At 39.7% G+C, this 16,034-nt stretch overlaps 1 protein-coding gene across 1 annotated transcript in view; it reads right to left on the bottom strand.

The window, feature by feature from the left end:
* Positions 1–1,690: 1,690 nt before the first annotated feature.
* LOC126213386 (zinc finger protein 493-like) overlaps positions 1,691–16,034 on the bottom strand; it is a 185,278-nt gene continuing 170,934 nt past the window's right edge. Inside the window, exons 8-9 of the mRNA XM_049941091.1 lie at positions 4,927–5,877; positions 1,691–4,808 (exon numbers count right to left, since the gene is read on the bottom strand). Of these exons, the coding sequence (XP_049797048.1) occupies positions 3,629–4,808; positions 4,927–5,877 (2,131 nt within the window). The 3' untranslated portion in view covers positions 1,691–3,628. The remainder of the gene's footprint in view (positions 4,809–4,926; positions 5,878–16,034) is intronic.

Raw genomic sequence — 16,034 nt, 5'->3', positions numbered from 1 at the left:
CAGCCCTACTCAACATAAATCATCTCTATTTTTTTCGAAAGAGTATTAAACTTGTAAACTTGTGCAAAGTTTCAAGACAACTTGCACCTGTGAATACGCTATAAATACTGCTGATCAATCATCTTGATTTCGAAGCCAAAGAACCTTGGTACCCTGTTGCAATTGCCTTGCAGCATGCAAGTACAAACGACCAGACAATGTGTACTACCATCTCTGTCTTTTCACACTGATTTAATTATCCTTCACTGCATTACAGACACTGTTCATCCTGTGAACATCCATTCACAGTACCACTCTGCAGTGCTATGCGAGTTTGGTTGGGGAACTAGCTCGGTTTCTGGCGAAACTGAAGGTCCACCCAGAAAGTGAGCTGGTGAGCCAGAACCCGCAGAATTTTCCTACTATCTTACAAATATTATTGAGTTAAATCTGCTGCTATGGAGAGTGAGTGAAGTGTGTATTGTAGACTGACAAACTGAGTGCAAAGCACTTTATGAAATATGTTTCACTGCACAGCTATGGCTAGGAAGAGGTTGGTTCTGTACCAGTTACCACTACATACGCCTTGTTCACATCCACACCATTCTGACAGTGAGGATGCTGGTGAGGTGACACTTCCAAGAAGCATTGCTAGTGAGGAAAAGCTTCTAGAAAATCATCCAGCAACCAATCAACAACTGTCAACGGTCACATGGGGCCATAGAGTATAATCGGGATCAATTGGGCTCACTTTGGCAACCAGCTTTCAATCTGAACTGAGGTGTCCTTCCATCCCATTCTCCAGCACTATGCCCCTCAGTCTGTTAGTGGCCTTAGAGGTAAAGTACTGATGTAAACACCAGTTGTTTCAAAGTATTATCCATTGTTTTTTTAAACAATATGCTTGATTTCCATGTACTCCTGGATCCACATCCTACAGTTGACTTACTTGACAATTCTTGTACAATAGTTTATTCTGTCATGATTAGCTTAGGTTATGATTTTATTAGGTGCTGTAACACTCTTTAATTTATAGGTATCTATTGTGTTTATGTAGATTTGGATCTTTGGATGGTTTTCCACACAACCACTGAATATATTTTCTGTTTACATCTTGTGTACCAGGGAAATGCTATATGACCCATCTTTAGCTGACACATATAGATATTCAGTCCATATTGTGTACCAATTTTAACATGTTACTACGAATTTTACTGTTTTTCTTAGAGATTCATAATATGTATAGTCGCCACACTTAGTAGCATATTTTCAGATTCATCTGAATATAAGGCTATTGTTTAGAGACCTGGTTTTTCTTTCTTTTTATTGGAAAATAATATTTGATACAGATGTATGTGGATGTTTCCTATTATGAATAACCTATACAACAGTTGTGGATGTCCTCTCATGAGAAAGATGGAATAAAATGTAATCACATCACTAAAAGTGTCATTACAAAAGTGTAGCAAACGAGAACAGTGCAAATCACTTAATTATAACTAACTCCAGTTCTTGCATGTATAATGGGACATACTAAAACACTTTCACCAGTAACAAATAGGTAGGAAATCAAAAATAAAAACAATGGTTCTGAAATAAAAAATGAAGCATAACACCAGATTTCCAAAAAAGTGATTTATTTACACAAATTACAAAATATATCCACAATGAAAACATCTTTGAATATAACACAAGAAATATTTACTACTCACGTTCTAAGCTCTCCCAACTGTTGTTCTTGTGTATACAAATAACTGGAACCTAATCAGAACACCTAATGTTTGTTTACCTATTTCATTTCGTGTAGAATTTAAACAGTATTAAAAGCTGAACAAATACTTAAGAGCTTTGGTGCATAACACTTATCTACATTCTCTCTTAATTATGTACAAAAATTTGTGAAACAAGAAAATTTCACAAGAAATGTAGCTGTCATTCACTGGTTAAATGGCAAACAAGCACAATGAATTTGTTACATTACACATTTTTGCATCTGACCAATCATGTGAAGATGCACTGATGAGCAAAAATGTCATGAACACTGCCCATCAGGAGACTGAATGCCATATGTTGTACGCACATAATTCAGTAAGCACCTTATAAGTATATAAGCAGACCAGAGATTAACAAGGAATTGTTCCACCAATTAGCAAAGGACAAGTTACAGTAGCATTGCAGTTGGGAACTAGCGCCTCAAAAGTGGTGAGGCTAGTTGGCTGGATCTATGCTACTGTTGTGAACATCTGTGGAAACTGGCAGAAAGGTGATAAATAGATAACCTTATGAAAAGATGTAATACATCTATACTTCTTCACAAATCTTGGAGGTCAGAAGCTTGCCTGCTCTGTACAGCTGGACATGTGGCAATATATGCCATATCTAATGACCTAAAACAGTGCTGGAGCAGCCACACGTTTTTCAACACACAATTCAATGTACATTGTTGAATGTGAGGTTCCGCAACATATGGTCACTGTATGTTTCCACACCAATCCACCAAAATGTTCAGTTGCAACTGCGTTGGGCAAGGGATCGTTGATGCTGGAATGAAGATCAATGCTAATGTCAACTGCCTGGATGGGTGACATTTCGTGTTATACCAGGTCGGTTGAAAAGTCCAGATATGGTATCATCTGAGTGAGTGGCACCAGATGGAGTGTCCATTATGCTATGGCACAGTCAGTTGGGCTCCTCAGGGACATCTGGTAACAATCGAAGGTGGCATGACAGTTGCAGACTATATGATCTTTATTGCCACTGCATAGATTCCTTCATGCCTGATGTGCTCTCCAATGGTAAAGGCATCTTTCAGCAGAGGAACTGTTAATTTCACATGTGCAGAACGACTCCACAGTGGTCTAAATATCATGGTAACTAACATTGATGTCTCAAACACACCATTTAACTGATCTGAACGTGTGGAATACAACTGGTGCAAATACATGTAAGCGATGTATCAAGTCCATATCATTTAGAATTGTCATTATGTTGTGTTCCACAGGTGGACAAACAGGCTATTAATCAGGTTGTTACATTTGTTATTTTTACTAATGCAGGATTAGTACTAACAGAACATTAATGTACACACTATTAATGACAAACAGCAGATCTCTTGAGAAAACGTACCTGAGTAAAATAATTGCCATAATCGTGTTTCTCCAGTAATGAGTTTACTAGCCTGAGTGAAGGAAGTGCCATGAATATATTTTTGCTGTCACTGATTCTAAAATGCAGAGTTACAAGTACTACATAATGCCAATGTTAGGAATAATAAGCAAGCAAGTCATCACATTTTCTTGGCCTTATACTGAATATTGCATGGTACTTATGATTACTGGCAAAGGTAAGAATTTATCACAATTCACGATCTTCTTGTCTCAGGATCGATAGGAAAATGCAGCACTGTTAATGACAAAAACACATTTGATTCATGTTTCTGGAGTATTTAGTAATACAATTTCCTGCCATATCAAGCTGCAGCTATGGATTTTTATATTGTCACATTATCTCTTACCACTCTATAGCACACATTGTTGCACTTTTTTCACAATCCTATCACATTTTAATGTTATTTCACAGGCGTTACAATTTATTGTCCCCCTGCTACATCCATTATTTTATAGGCCTTAAGGGGACATACAAGAAAAATCTATTTGCAAAAACCCAAAACACTTCCTTGCAGTTTCTTTCTGATGTGAAGTAATGCATGTGTCTTGAGAGTACCCAATTGAGTGAAGCTTTTGTCACAAATATCACATTTGTGAGGTCCCCTTCCAATGTGTTCTAATGCATGTTTCTTGAGGTCACCTGATCTAGCAAATGATTTGCCACAAATATCACACTTGTGAGGTTTCACGTCAGTGTGAATTAGTATGTGTCTGTTGAGATTGCCTGACAAGGCATATGATTTCCCACAAATCTCACATTTGTGTGGTTTCTTTCCAGTGTGAATTAATTCGTGTGTCTTGAGATTGCATGAATGGGCGAACGATTTCCCACAAATCTCACATTTGTATGGTTTCTTTCCAGTGTGAATTAATAAATGTGTCTTGAGATTGCATGACTGGGCAAACGGTTTCCCACAGATCTCACATTTGTGATGTTTCTTTCCAGTGTGAATTAATGTATGTCTCTTGAGATGGCTTGACGCAGCAAAAGAATTCCCACATATCGTACACTTGTGAGGTTTCTTTCCAGTGTGAATTAATACGTGTGTCTTGAGATTGCATGAATGGGCAAACGATTTCCCACAAATCTCACATTTGTATGGTTTCTTTCCAGTGTGAATTAATAAATGTGTCTTGAGATTGCATGACTGGGCAAACGATTTCCCACAGATATCACATTTGTGATGTTTCTTTCCAGTGTGAATTAATGTGTGTCTGTTGAGATGGCTTGACGTAGCAAAAGAATTCCCACAAATATGGCATCTGTGGGGTTTCTTTCCAGTGTGAATTAATGAATGTGTCTTGAGATCGCCTGCCCTATAAAATGATTTCCCACAAATATCACATTGGTGAGGTTTCTTTCCAGTGTGAATTAATACATGTGTCTTGAGAATGCCTGACAAAGCAAAAGATTTCCCACAAATCTCACATTTGTATGGTTTCCTTCCAGTGTGAATTATTGAGTGTCTCTTGTGAGTGCCTGGCTGGGCAAACGATTTCCCGCAAATCTCACATTTGTGAGGTTTATCAGTGTGAATTAATGCGTGTCTCTTGAGATGGCTTGACGCAGCAAAATAATTCCCACATATCGTACACTTGTGAGGTTTCTTTCCATTGTGAATTACTTCATGTTTCTTGAGATGATTTGCCACAAATATCACACTTGTGAGGTTTCACGTCAGTGTGAATTAGTATGTGTCTGTTGAGATTGCCTGACAAGGCATATGATTTCCCACAAATCTCACATTTGTGTGGTTTCTTTCCAGTGTGAATTAATTAGTGTGTCTTGAGATTGCATGAATGGGCGAACGATTTCCCACAAAGCTCACATTTGTGAGGTTTCTTTCCAGTGTGAATTAGTGAATGGGTCTTGAGGTTCCACGCCATAGCAAAAGATTTCCCACAAATATCACATTCGTGGGGTTTCTTTCCAGTGTGATTTAATGTGTGTATGTTGAGATCGCCTGATCTAGAAAAAGATTTCCCACAAATCTCACATTTGTGAGGTCTTTTCACAGTGTGCAGGAATGATTTTCTCTTCAGATCACCTGACACAGTAATCAATTTGCCACAAATACCACGTTTGTCAGTTCTTTTTGCAGTAAGTAGATCAACCTGGGCACTGACATTAACAGTTGTAGATAAAGTTCCATAATCATTTGTTTTCTCAGCATCATTTGTCATGTGTATGTTACACACGTCATTAGAGGACTTGTTTGCAGCTTTCCCAGTTTCCTTGTATGGATTCAGCTCATTGAGTTCTGTGACAAAAACTTGTGGCTCACTATTCAAGAAGATACTGCTTTGATGTTCATCAGTATAGTCGTATCTTTCGTGGTTGGCAACAGTTAAGACATGATAATTCTCACTCATTCTCAAATGTTTTTTCAAACTAACATTACTGTTAAATACCTCACCACACCACTTACAAACATACAAAGGTGGTTGCATGCCATCAATGTGCATGAACACATGCTTTATGAATCTGTATTTTGAAGGAAAGCTCTGTTGGCAGAAATTACAGCTATATACATGTAATTCCTTTTCCCTCATACTACAGTCATATTGGGTGGCAACTGAGCATTCCTTATTAACAGTCACATCTTCTGTATAGGTACCAAACTTGTGTGTTGACTTCTCCATGTCTGCCACCAACTCATCCTGGACCAGTCCACGGTGACACGTTTCTTCACATGATATGCCACAGCTCCCACCAGTAGTCTGAGACAATCTGAAGATAGGAGGAGAATAATAAATATTGATATATATACATATATAACAAAGAAACAATATTTAAATGTACATAAATCCAGTACTGTAGGCCAGAAGTTATAAAAGCGCATCAGAAATTACATGTTAAGTAACTGTTAGTGATTTAAAATTATAATATTCCACCAGAAGGAAATAAATGGTGAGTTAAAAGTGATTTAAAACGGAAATAACCAGAGGAAATTCAATAATGGTTATTCAGAGTCACTGCTGATTTGATCTGAAATTTTTAGATGAGAACTAAAATACTTCACTTTCACGTGTTACAATTTTTTTAAAATACAGTGCTACAAATCAATAATCTACAACAATTTATGAAATGTATAAAAAATGTATGTTACATGTTTTAATTCAAAATTTTTAAGTTCAAGTATTTAAGATTTAATTAGGAGAAATAATGTCTTCCATTATCTTAGCTCTGTAAGTGCCTGTTCTTTGTTTTACAAACACATTCACCTTTGCAAATGATAAATTTATTTCACCTAGTAAACAGATTTTTTTTTTTTGTTTGATTCGCAATGAGTCAAGAACTAGTGCAAGCTTCAATGTTCTGACTAGGTGTCTAGTATGGATGTTAATCAGGTGGAAAATTACTGTTCATTAACGACAATCAATGTCACATCAATCAAGGGAAAAAATTTGCATACTGATGAATGAATGTGAATGACACACTTGCAAAAGGTTTTAATTTAAGACTGTGTTTTTGGCACTGCACCTTGTATGAAGCCTTGCACAAATGGAAATACTGTCTGAAAAGATGGAAATGGATTTAAATTTTCCAATATGTTAGCGGTGAGCCTTTTTGAAAATTTTTACATCTCCCCAACATCTGGTCACATAGCATTGCAGAACACCATTGACTGAAGGACACACATATAAATGGCCACATCATCAGCCATTAATCACTGCAGGCTGACATTACATACTGAGTCGCAGTGATAACAGCTGGTGCATGAGCTACCCCTGTAGTATCTGGGTCCCATTATGTCGCCAGCAATCAAACCCTTTCCCACAGAACAGTGATGTCTTTCATGTCTAACATGATGCACATACTGGGGACCTGAAACATTAAGAACTACTGAAGGCGTGCATGTGCCAGGGTTTTCATTTCTTCTGACTGTAACTTTGACTTTTTTCCATTGTGTTGGGTATACAGTTTTGTTTGGCATCGTATCTCGTAAATTTCGAGTGTTTTTCAACTCTTCATTGTGATCACACGCTTTTTTAACGTAACTGGTATCATGGTGTGTGTCTGATTCTAGAAGTTGGCAACTAAATATTGTAACTTTTTTTTGCACCTTCATCTACATGGATACTCTGCGAATCACATTTAAGTTCCTGGCAGTGGTTCATCGAACCACCTTCACAATTCTCTATTATTCCACTCTCGTATAGCGCGAGGAACGAATGAACACCTATATCTTTCAGTACAAGCTCTGATTTCCCATATTTTATGGTGGTGATCGTTCCTCCCTATGTAGGTCGTTGTCAACAAAATATTTTCGAATTCGGAGGAGAAAGTTGGTGATAAGAATTTCGTGAGAAGATTCTGTCACAACAAACAAAGCCTTTCTTTCAATGATTTCCAGCCCGAATCCTGCATCATTTCTCTGACAATCCCTCCCATATTTCGCGATAATACAAAACGTGCTGGCTTACTTTGAATTTCTTCGATGTACTCCATCAGTTCTATCTGGTAAGGATCCCACACTGCGCAGCAGTATTCTAAAAGAGGATGTACAAGCTTAGTGTAGGCAGTCTCGTTAGTAGGTCTGCTACATTTTCTAAGTGTCCTGCCAATAAAACGCAGCCTTTGGTTAGCCTTAGCCACAACATTTTCTATGTGTTCTTTCCCATTTAAACTGTTAATTGTAATACCTAGGTATTTAGTTGAATTTACGGCTTTTAGATTGGACCGATTTATCGTGTAACCGAAGTTTAACGAGTTCTTTTTAGCACTCATGTGATCTTACACTTTTCGCTATTTAGGGTCAAATAACACTTTCTGCACCATTCATTCAGATGTCTTTTCTAAACCGTTTTGCAGTTTGTTTTGATCTTCTGATGACTTTATTACTCGATAAACGACAGCGTCATCTGCAAACTGAAGACAGCTGCTCAGATTGCCTCCCAAATCGTTTATATAGATACAGAACAGCAAAGGGCCTGTAGCACTACCTTGGGGAACGTCAAAACTTCTGTTTTAATCGATGACTTTCCATCAATTACTACGAACTGTGACCTCTCTAACATGAAATCGCAAATCTAGTCACGTAACTGAGACAATATTCCATAAGCACGCAATTTCACTACGCACCTCTTGTGTGGTACAGTGTCAAAAGCCTTCTGGAACGTCAGGAATATGAAATCGATCTGAAATCCCTTGTCAATAGCACTCAGCACTTCATGTGAATAAAGAGCTAGTTGTGTTTCACAGGAACGATGTTTTCTAAACCCATGCTGACTGTGACTCAGTACACAGTTTTCTTCGAGGTAATTCATGATGTTCGAACACAATATATGTTCTAAAATCCGCTGCATATCGACGTTAACGATATTGGCGTGTACTTTAGTGGATTACTCCTACTACCTTTCTTGAATATTGGTGTGACCTGCGTAACTTACCACTTTTTGGGTACAGATCTTTTGTCGAGCGAACGGTTGTATATGATTGTTAAGTAAGGAGCTAATGCATCAGAATACTCCGAAAGGGACCTAACTGGTATGTATACAGTCTGGACCAGAAGACTTGCTTTTATTAAGCGATTTGAGTTGCTTCACTACTCCGAGGATATTTACTTCTACGTTACTCATGTTAGCAACTGTTCTCAATTCGAATTGTGGAATATTTACTTTGTCTTCTTTTGTGAAGGTATTTTGGAAGGCTGTGTTTAGTAACTCTGCTTTGGCAGCACTGTCTCCGATACTATCTCCATTGCTAACGCGCAGAGAAGGCAGTGATTTTTTCTTGCCGCTAACATACTTAACAAACGACGAGAATCTCTTCGGATTTTCTGCCAGGTTTCGAGACAGTTTCGTTGTGGAAACTGTTATAGGCGTCTCGCATTGAACTCCATGCTAAATTTCGAGCTTCTGTAAAAGATTGCCAATCTTGGGGATTTTGCGTCTGGTTAAATTTGGCATGTTTGTTTTGTTGTTTCTGCAGCTGTGTTCTAACCCATCTTGTGTACCAAGGAGGATCAGCTCTGTCGTTTGTTAATTTGTTTGGTATAGATCTCCCAATTTCTACCGATACTATTTCTTTGTATTTAAGCCACATCTGGTCTACACTTATTAATTTGGAATGAGTGAAGATTGTCTCTCAGGAAGGCGTCAAGTGAATTTTTCTCTCATTTTTTGAATAGGTATATTTTTCGCTTAGTGTTCGAGGATTTGGGGATTACACAATATTCAGTCTCGCTACGACAACCCTGTGTTCAGTAATCCCTGTATCGGTTTTGATGCTCGTTATTCACTCAGGATTATTTGTTGTTAAGAGGTCAAGTGTGTTTTTGCAACCGTTTACTATTCGTGTGGGCTCTTGAAAGAACTGCTCGAAATAATTTTCAGAGAATGCGTTTAGCACAACTTTGGGTATTTTATGCGTACCTCCAGAATTAAACATGTATTTTTGCCAACATGTCGAGAGTAAATTAAAGTCGCCATTAACTATTATCGTATGAGTCGAGTACATGTTTGAAATCAAACTCAAGTTTTCTTTGAACCTTTTAGCAACTGTATCATCTGAATTGGGAGGTCGGTAGAAGGATCCAATCATTACTTTAATCCGGTTGCCAACATTGACCTCTGCCCATACTAACTCACAGGAAGTATCTACTTCAATTTCGCGCACCCGATAAACTACTTCTGACAGCAACAAACACGCCACCACCAACCTTGTTTAACCCATCCTTTCGGAACAACGTTAGGTTCTTCGCAAAAATTTCAGCTGAGCTTATATCCGGCTGTAGCCAGCTTTCAGTGCCTATAATGATTTGAGCATCAGTTCTTTCTATTAGCACTTGGAGCTCTGGTACTTCGCAACACAGCTGCGACAATTTACAACTGTTATACCAATGGTTCCTGTATCTACGTTCTTCCTGTGTTCAGCCTGCACCCTTTGTGACTGAAGTCCTTCTTGTGTATTCCCAAGACCCTCTAACCTAAAATACCGTCCAGTCCACGCCACACAGCCCCTACCACCCGTGTAGTCACCTTCTGCGTATAGTGGACACCTGACCTATTCACCAGAACCTAAAACCCAGCCACCCTTCGGTGCAAGTCGAGGAATTTACAGCCTACACAGTCGCAGAACCATCTGAGCCTCTGATTCAGACCCTCCACTCGGCACTGTACCAGAGGTCTGCAATCAGTCCTGTCGACTATGCTGCAAATGGTCAGCTTTCATCCTGCAAGCAAGACTGGCAGCCTTTACCACTTTTGTTAGCTGCTCGAAACCAGAGAGGATCTCTTCTGGTCCAAAGTGACACACATCATTGGTACCAACATGAGCAACCACTTCCAGCTGACTGCACCCTGTGCTCTTCATGGCACCTGGGAGGACCCTTTCCACATTTGGAATGACTCCTCCGGGAATGCACACTGGCTTCCTTCCCCTCCTTGGCAGCCAACTCCCTAGGGGACCCCATAACACGCCTAATGTTGGCGTCCCAACTACCAATAATCCCACCCTCTGCAACTGCCCGGATCCTGCAGGCTGAGTGGTTTCCTCTGAAATAGGACAGCCGACAGCATCTGGCTCTGCGACAGTGTCAGCCACAAACAGCACCTGGAAGCTGTTTGTCAGACAAACTGGGGAGGCCTTATGTGTGGCCGCCTTGGAAGTCTTTCGCCGCCTGCTTCACCATGGGATGACCTCCCACTCGACCACAGGTGATATGTCAGCCGCAGTGCAAGCAGTAACTGGGTTTACCACCAGTGAGGACCGATCGGAGGAGTCTGACGTGCTGTACGTCTGTTGGATCCCCACGGCCAGCCCACAACAGTGGCGCCCATCCACTGCAGCCTCAAACTGTGTAACCGAAGCCATCACAGCCTGAATCTGAGAGCGAAGTGTCATCAACTCACCTCGCATCTCCACACAACAGTCGCAACCCCTGTCCATACTAAAGACCATGGAAAACTAAACTATTCAGCTCAACTAACTACCAGCACGTGCTGTGCAAATCTACTGTAGACCCTGACGAAAATGCACTAACTGTGTCAAGTAATACGCATATATTCAAAACCCTAACTACTGAAGCACTAAAGTGAAACTGAATAATTTGCCCCTGATTAGGACCTTTTAATATGTCACAAAATCGGTTTACTTTCTGATGCAAACGAAAACGCGAGAACTGTGGCTATTTCTTATTACATTTACATGCAGAAATTCAAGAAACTAAACTATTAACTCAGTTACAACATGCATTTTTTCTCTCTTTCTTCATTATTAATATTCAGCTACTTCACTTCCATATGTATGAAAATACAAGTAAGGTTTCAAACGAATACCTTTGAGAAAAACAAAGTACTAGAGATAATACTTACAATTAAAATTTTATGCTATACCAGTCAACTGTAAAAAAACCACATAAGAAACAGAATTTCTGGAAAACTTCAACAATACATAAATTTTGACAATTATTTATCAATTGTATTTGAGACCTCCATGTACGCATTGTGTAGGTACTGGGTACTTGTGTCATATCCTTAATCTTTACCGCACAATATTTTTTGTGGTCGGTACATTCATAAACTGTTCATGCAGTGATGATGGAAGTGCACATGTATTTTATCAATAGATATGCTACAGGCTGGACAGTAACACTACTGATGGTTTACACCACATTTGTTAAAAATGTTGGCATTGTAGCTGTTACCTCTGAATTCTCAAACCAAAGTTCTGTCATTATGAACAAAAACCGTTTCTTACATTCTATCTATCGTCTCCAGTACCCCTCTATCCGACAACTAGTCGGGTTGGGGTATTAATGAGACTTCGCCACCTTTACTCGGTCTTTTGGCCAAGGCTGGTTGTGATGTGCCACTGCATATATATAGGCTAGTATTATGATAGGGTGGCCACTCCCAAAGACTACCCCCCTCCCCACCACCACAGGAGAGAATTAGTGTATCCCAAATGTCTGTGTCCAGTGTAATCCATGGGAAAGTGCAAATGTCTCCAAATGTTTGCGAGCTGTGTAATTGAGGTGGGACATGGGAACCAGCCTGATATTCACCTAGCGGGATGTGGAAAACTGCCTAAAAACCACATCCAGGCTGACCAGCACACTAGCCCTTCGTTGTTAATTTGCCAGGTGGATTCAATCTGCAGACAGCATGCTTACCCGAATTCAGGAAGCATTGTGTTAGTGCTCTCGGCTACCCTGGCAGGTCGTTTCTTACATTACTGCAAAAATATTACATTTGGTTCCACCAAGTAACGAAAGACTGTCAATGCATTTGATGCCAGGTTTGGGCACTGCTGTGAATACAAGCAAGCCTATTACAGCTTTTATCTCAGAAACATGAGTATCATGCCAAGAAGGTATATTCTTTTGAACATTTTCATATTATCAAGATTTTGTTTCATCACTGTTGAATCTCACCTAAAATACGTACCTTGAGGGAAATGTCTCGATTTCTACCCAACGCATTACCACTAAGTCACAGGGCAGGAATCTGCAAAGCAATGTTATATTGTCTAGCACGAACTTTACTTGTGTTGTGCCTTTCTCCATTTGAAAGAGTTTCCCCTACCATAAAAGCATAAATCATCGTGATACGACTATATCCTCTGTTACCACCCCCACAACCCACCACCCAACCCCACCACAACTACAACCACCACCCACATCCCCACCATGACCACCACCCACATCCCCACCACGACCACCACCCACAACCTCCACAACCTCCACCACCACCACCACCACCACCACCACCACCACCACCACCCAGGCCCTCGTCAGAATTTGTATCACTAATTTCCATTGTGTAATCTTTATGAATATTACTGTCATCCAGAACTGCATAAATCATTTAAACCAAAATATACGTTGAAGTACAGTTCTTTTACTCTCAGAACTCATGGGTGATGATGATGATGACTACACAAACACCCAGTAACCGGGCAGAGAAGTCCCCCAACCCTGCCAGGAATCCAAACCGGGACCCCATGATCCTATCAGACCATGAGCTGAGGACAGAACTCATGGAGAATAGTAAGTCTGTTCAGGCTGGTTTGAACGGTTGGAGAGACGTGGGACACACTGCATACTGTAGAAGACACTCACAGAAGTCACCATAATTATTACACTGTAATAACAAGAAACACAAGCTGTTGATAAAAACCCCTGCTTAGTAGCAATCACAGAACGAGTCTGGTATCTCTGCAAGACGTCATAGCAACTTTATTATGAATTTACTGAGGGTACAATTGTCTGAACAGCACCCTGTTTTCATAACAGGAAGTCGTTTATCAGAATATGATCAGAAGTTACATGTTCAAAATGGTCTACTGACTCTGCAACATGCTGCATCCATGACATGACAGGGTTAACAGTTGCCTACAGCATATCCACTTTAATTAGATTGATTGTGACCATATGATATACTTCTGATCAGGAGTATCTGGATACATCCCCAATAATCTTTCACATATCCCAACATCCACATGTCGCATGAATTTAGGTTGGGGGATCTCTAAGGCCACATATCTTCAAACTGCACATATATAATGTGGTTGATACCAAAGGTCTCATGAAACCAACTGTTCGCTCGACAACAGACATATCGTGCCACCCCATCTCGCATCAAAACAATGATGCAGACACTTGTGTTCTTGAAATGCTGGAATCACATTGCACAACAAGGTCCTTATAAAGTTCAGATGTCACTGTACACCTTACAGGTCCATGGCGTGTCATTATCTCCAAGGAACACTGACTGAGAATGAAGGGGCTTGTGAAATCACACCACACACTCACAAAAGCTGGTTGCATTGGATGTTCCCGCACATGATTTGGGAGGACAACCCCATATGCGACAGTTCTGTGCGTTCAGAACCCCTTGCAGAGAAATGTGTGCTTCGTCCATCCAAAGAATATTCCCCAGCGAAAAGCCACTCATTTCCATGCATGCCAAAAACGAAGGCAAATTCACAGCGTTGTAGCCTATCTTGGGGCTTCTTTATCAGCACATTCTGAGCCTTATAGAGATACTATTGCAAAATGTGCCACAAAATCTTTTGAGCTGTTGACTGGGGGGGGGGGGGGCAGAGTCAGAGAGAGAGAGAGAGAGATAGATCCCGTGACAAATCTAGCACTTACTGCAGAATTTGAGGCATCTGCTGCATGGTTGGCTGTAACTAAAAGCAACTTGAACAACATCTGTGGAATCTGTTGCACTACTCAATTCACCTATTTATTAAAATTTCTTGATTGTACTCGTCAACACATTTATTGACATGGGGCCTTTTCTCAGTCATTTATTTCAATGATATTCCTGCAATGCAATGCTGCTGTTCTGATAAAACAACTTTACCACTCATGCAAGGCATTTCTTCTCAATAGGCACTTCGTTTCATATGGAAGGCTTAAATCATCTTTACTGGGTGTACATCCAAACAAGAAAAAATTCCTGGATTTCCCAGTCAGAAACGAGCTTTTTAGGGTGAAAAACGTTTTACCAGGTGGAAGTACATTTTTACATGTCAAAAGATGGTATCGTTTCCCTAGGAGCTATAAACCTTATCAATTCCTTGAATGGTTATGGATTTGTAAACCTGCATAGAACTTTCTGGCAGCTTAGGAATCTCAACCTAGCAAAAATCAAAGGGTTTTTGAAAGCTCTCTAATGAGTGGAAAATGTACACTACATATTTTCGTATCACGAAAGTATGAACACGAATTCCACCGATTATATCAAGGTAGCTTCCAAAGCACTGAAATAAAGATTGTGACGTGCTTTGGTCGGCCAAGCATAGCTCGTGTCACATGATCTCGCCATTGAACGACAGGAGATATTCAGATAATAGGAAACGTGATGTCAGCCAATAACAACATGAATGTTAAGCCGTGCAAACACACAAATGGAAGAAGTTAATGGTTTAAATTAATATACATCAGTACAACTACAGGACCAGCTGTTTTCATATATAATGTTGACTTTCGAAAAGTTATTGCTGTTTTCCCGAGGGTGTGGTTAGGCAGGACCCTACGAGCACCACCTTCAATTTTAGCAGCTCTATATTTCTGACAAACACGATTATAAATTTCACTGATGCGGACCGGATTACATGGCTGAATAAGTGTTCTGTAGAACACTTTGAATTTTCCCATAGTAAAGCCAGTTACATGTGAAATCGCTCAAGAACTTACTTCGCTCTTGTTTTTGAAAGGCAGCTATACTGTTTGCCAGCATTATTGCATAATCTGTACTCAATGAAAGAACTATAATAAATATGAAAGACTAAACTCGGAACTTGGAAATATATATGAAACGCAAGTGTGCCACCAAAATTTAAAATTATGGCATAAATGGCTGATCTTCTGGGGCCCCAAATTTTTCCACGTGGCTCGTCCTGAGCGTTAAGTCTTGAATGAGAATGTAATGCTCTGTGATTAGAAAAAAATAAAACATTTTGACATGCATCATCATCTTGCATAAAAGGAAATTTACTGTGGAAATAACGCTTCTGAAACCAACATTTGCGATATTTCACCAAGTCCTGTTAGAAATGTAACCAGTTGTGACGTCACTCATCAAAACGAGCCCAGGAATGACAGATATTGAAAGCAGTTTGTTGTTACAATATACTGCAGAATCTTCAACATTACTGTCAGCAGATGCCTGCGTATGCACTGCCTTTGTTGTTGCGAATGGCGCATTGTCTTTGCAACAGAAGATTTATTTTGGTGATATTCCCTCTTTTATGTTTTATTGCTGCTGTATTATTCTGCAGTGGCGGGCTAAAGTAAATTATTTTTATTAGTGTATCACTTCTTAGCAATCAGAATTACAAAAATTTAACTGACAAATAATATAATAAATTCCTGGAATTCTGAAAAATCCCTTGTCCAGAACTGATCAGATGAGAGTCCTTTTGTGTGGCTA

This window comes from Schistocerca nitens, chromosome 11 (assembly GCF_023898315.1).
Source record: "Schistocerca nitens isolate TAMUIC-IGC-003100 chromosome 11, iqSchNite1.1, whole genome shotgun sequence".
NCBI classification, from domain to species: Eukaryota; Metazoa; Arthropoda; class Insecta; order Orthoptera; family Acrididae; genus Schistocerca; species Schistocerca nitens.
This window is presented reverse-complemented; position numbering and strand designations above follow the sequence as displayed.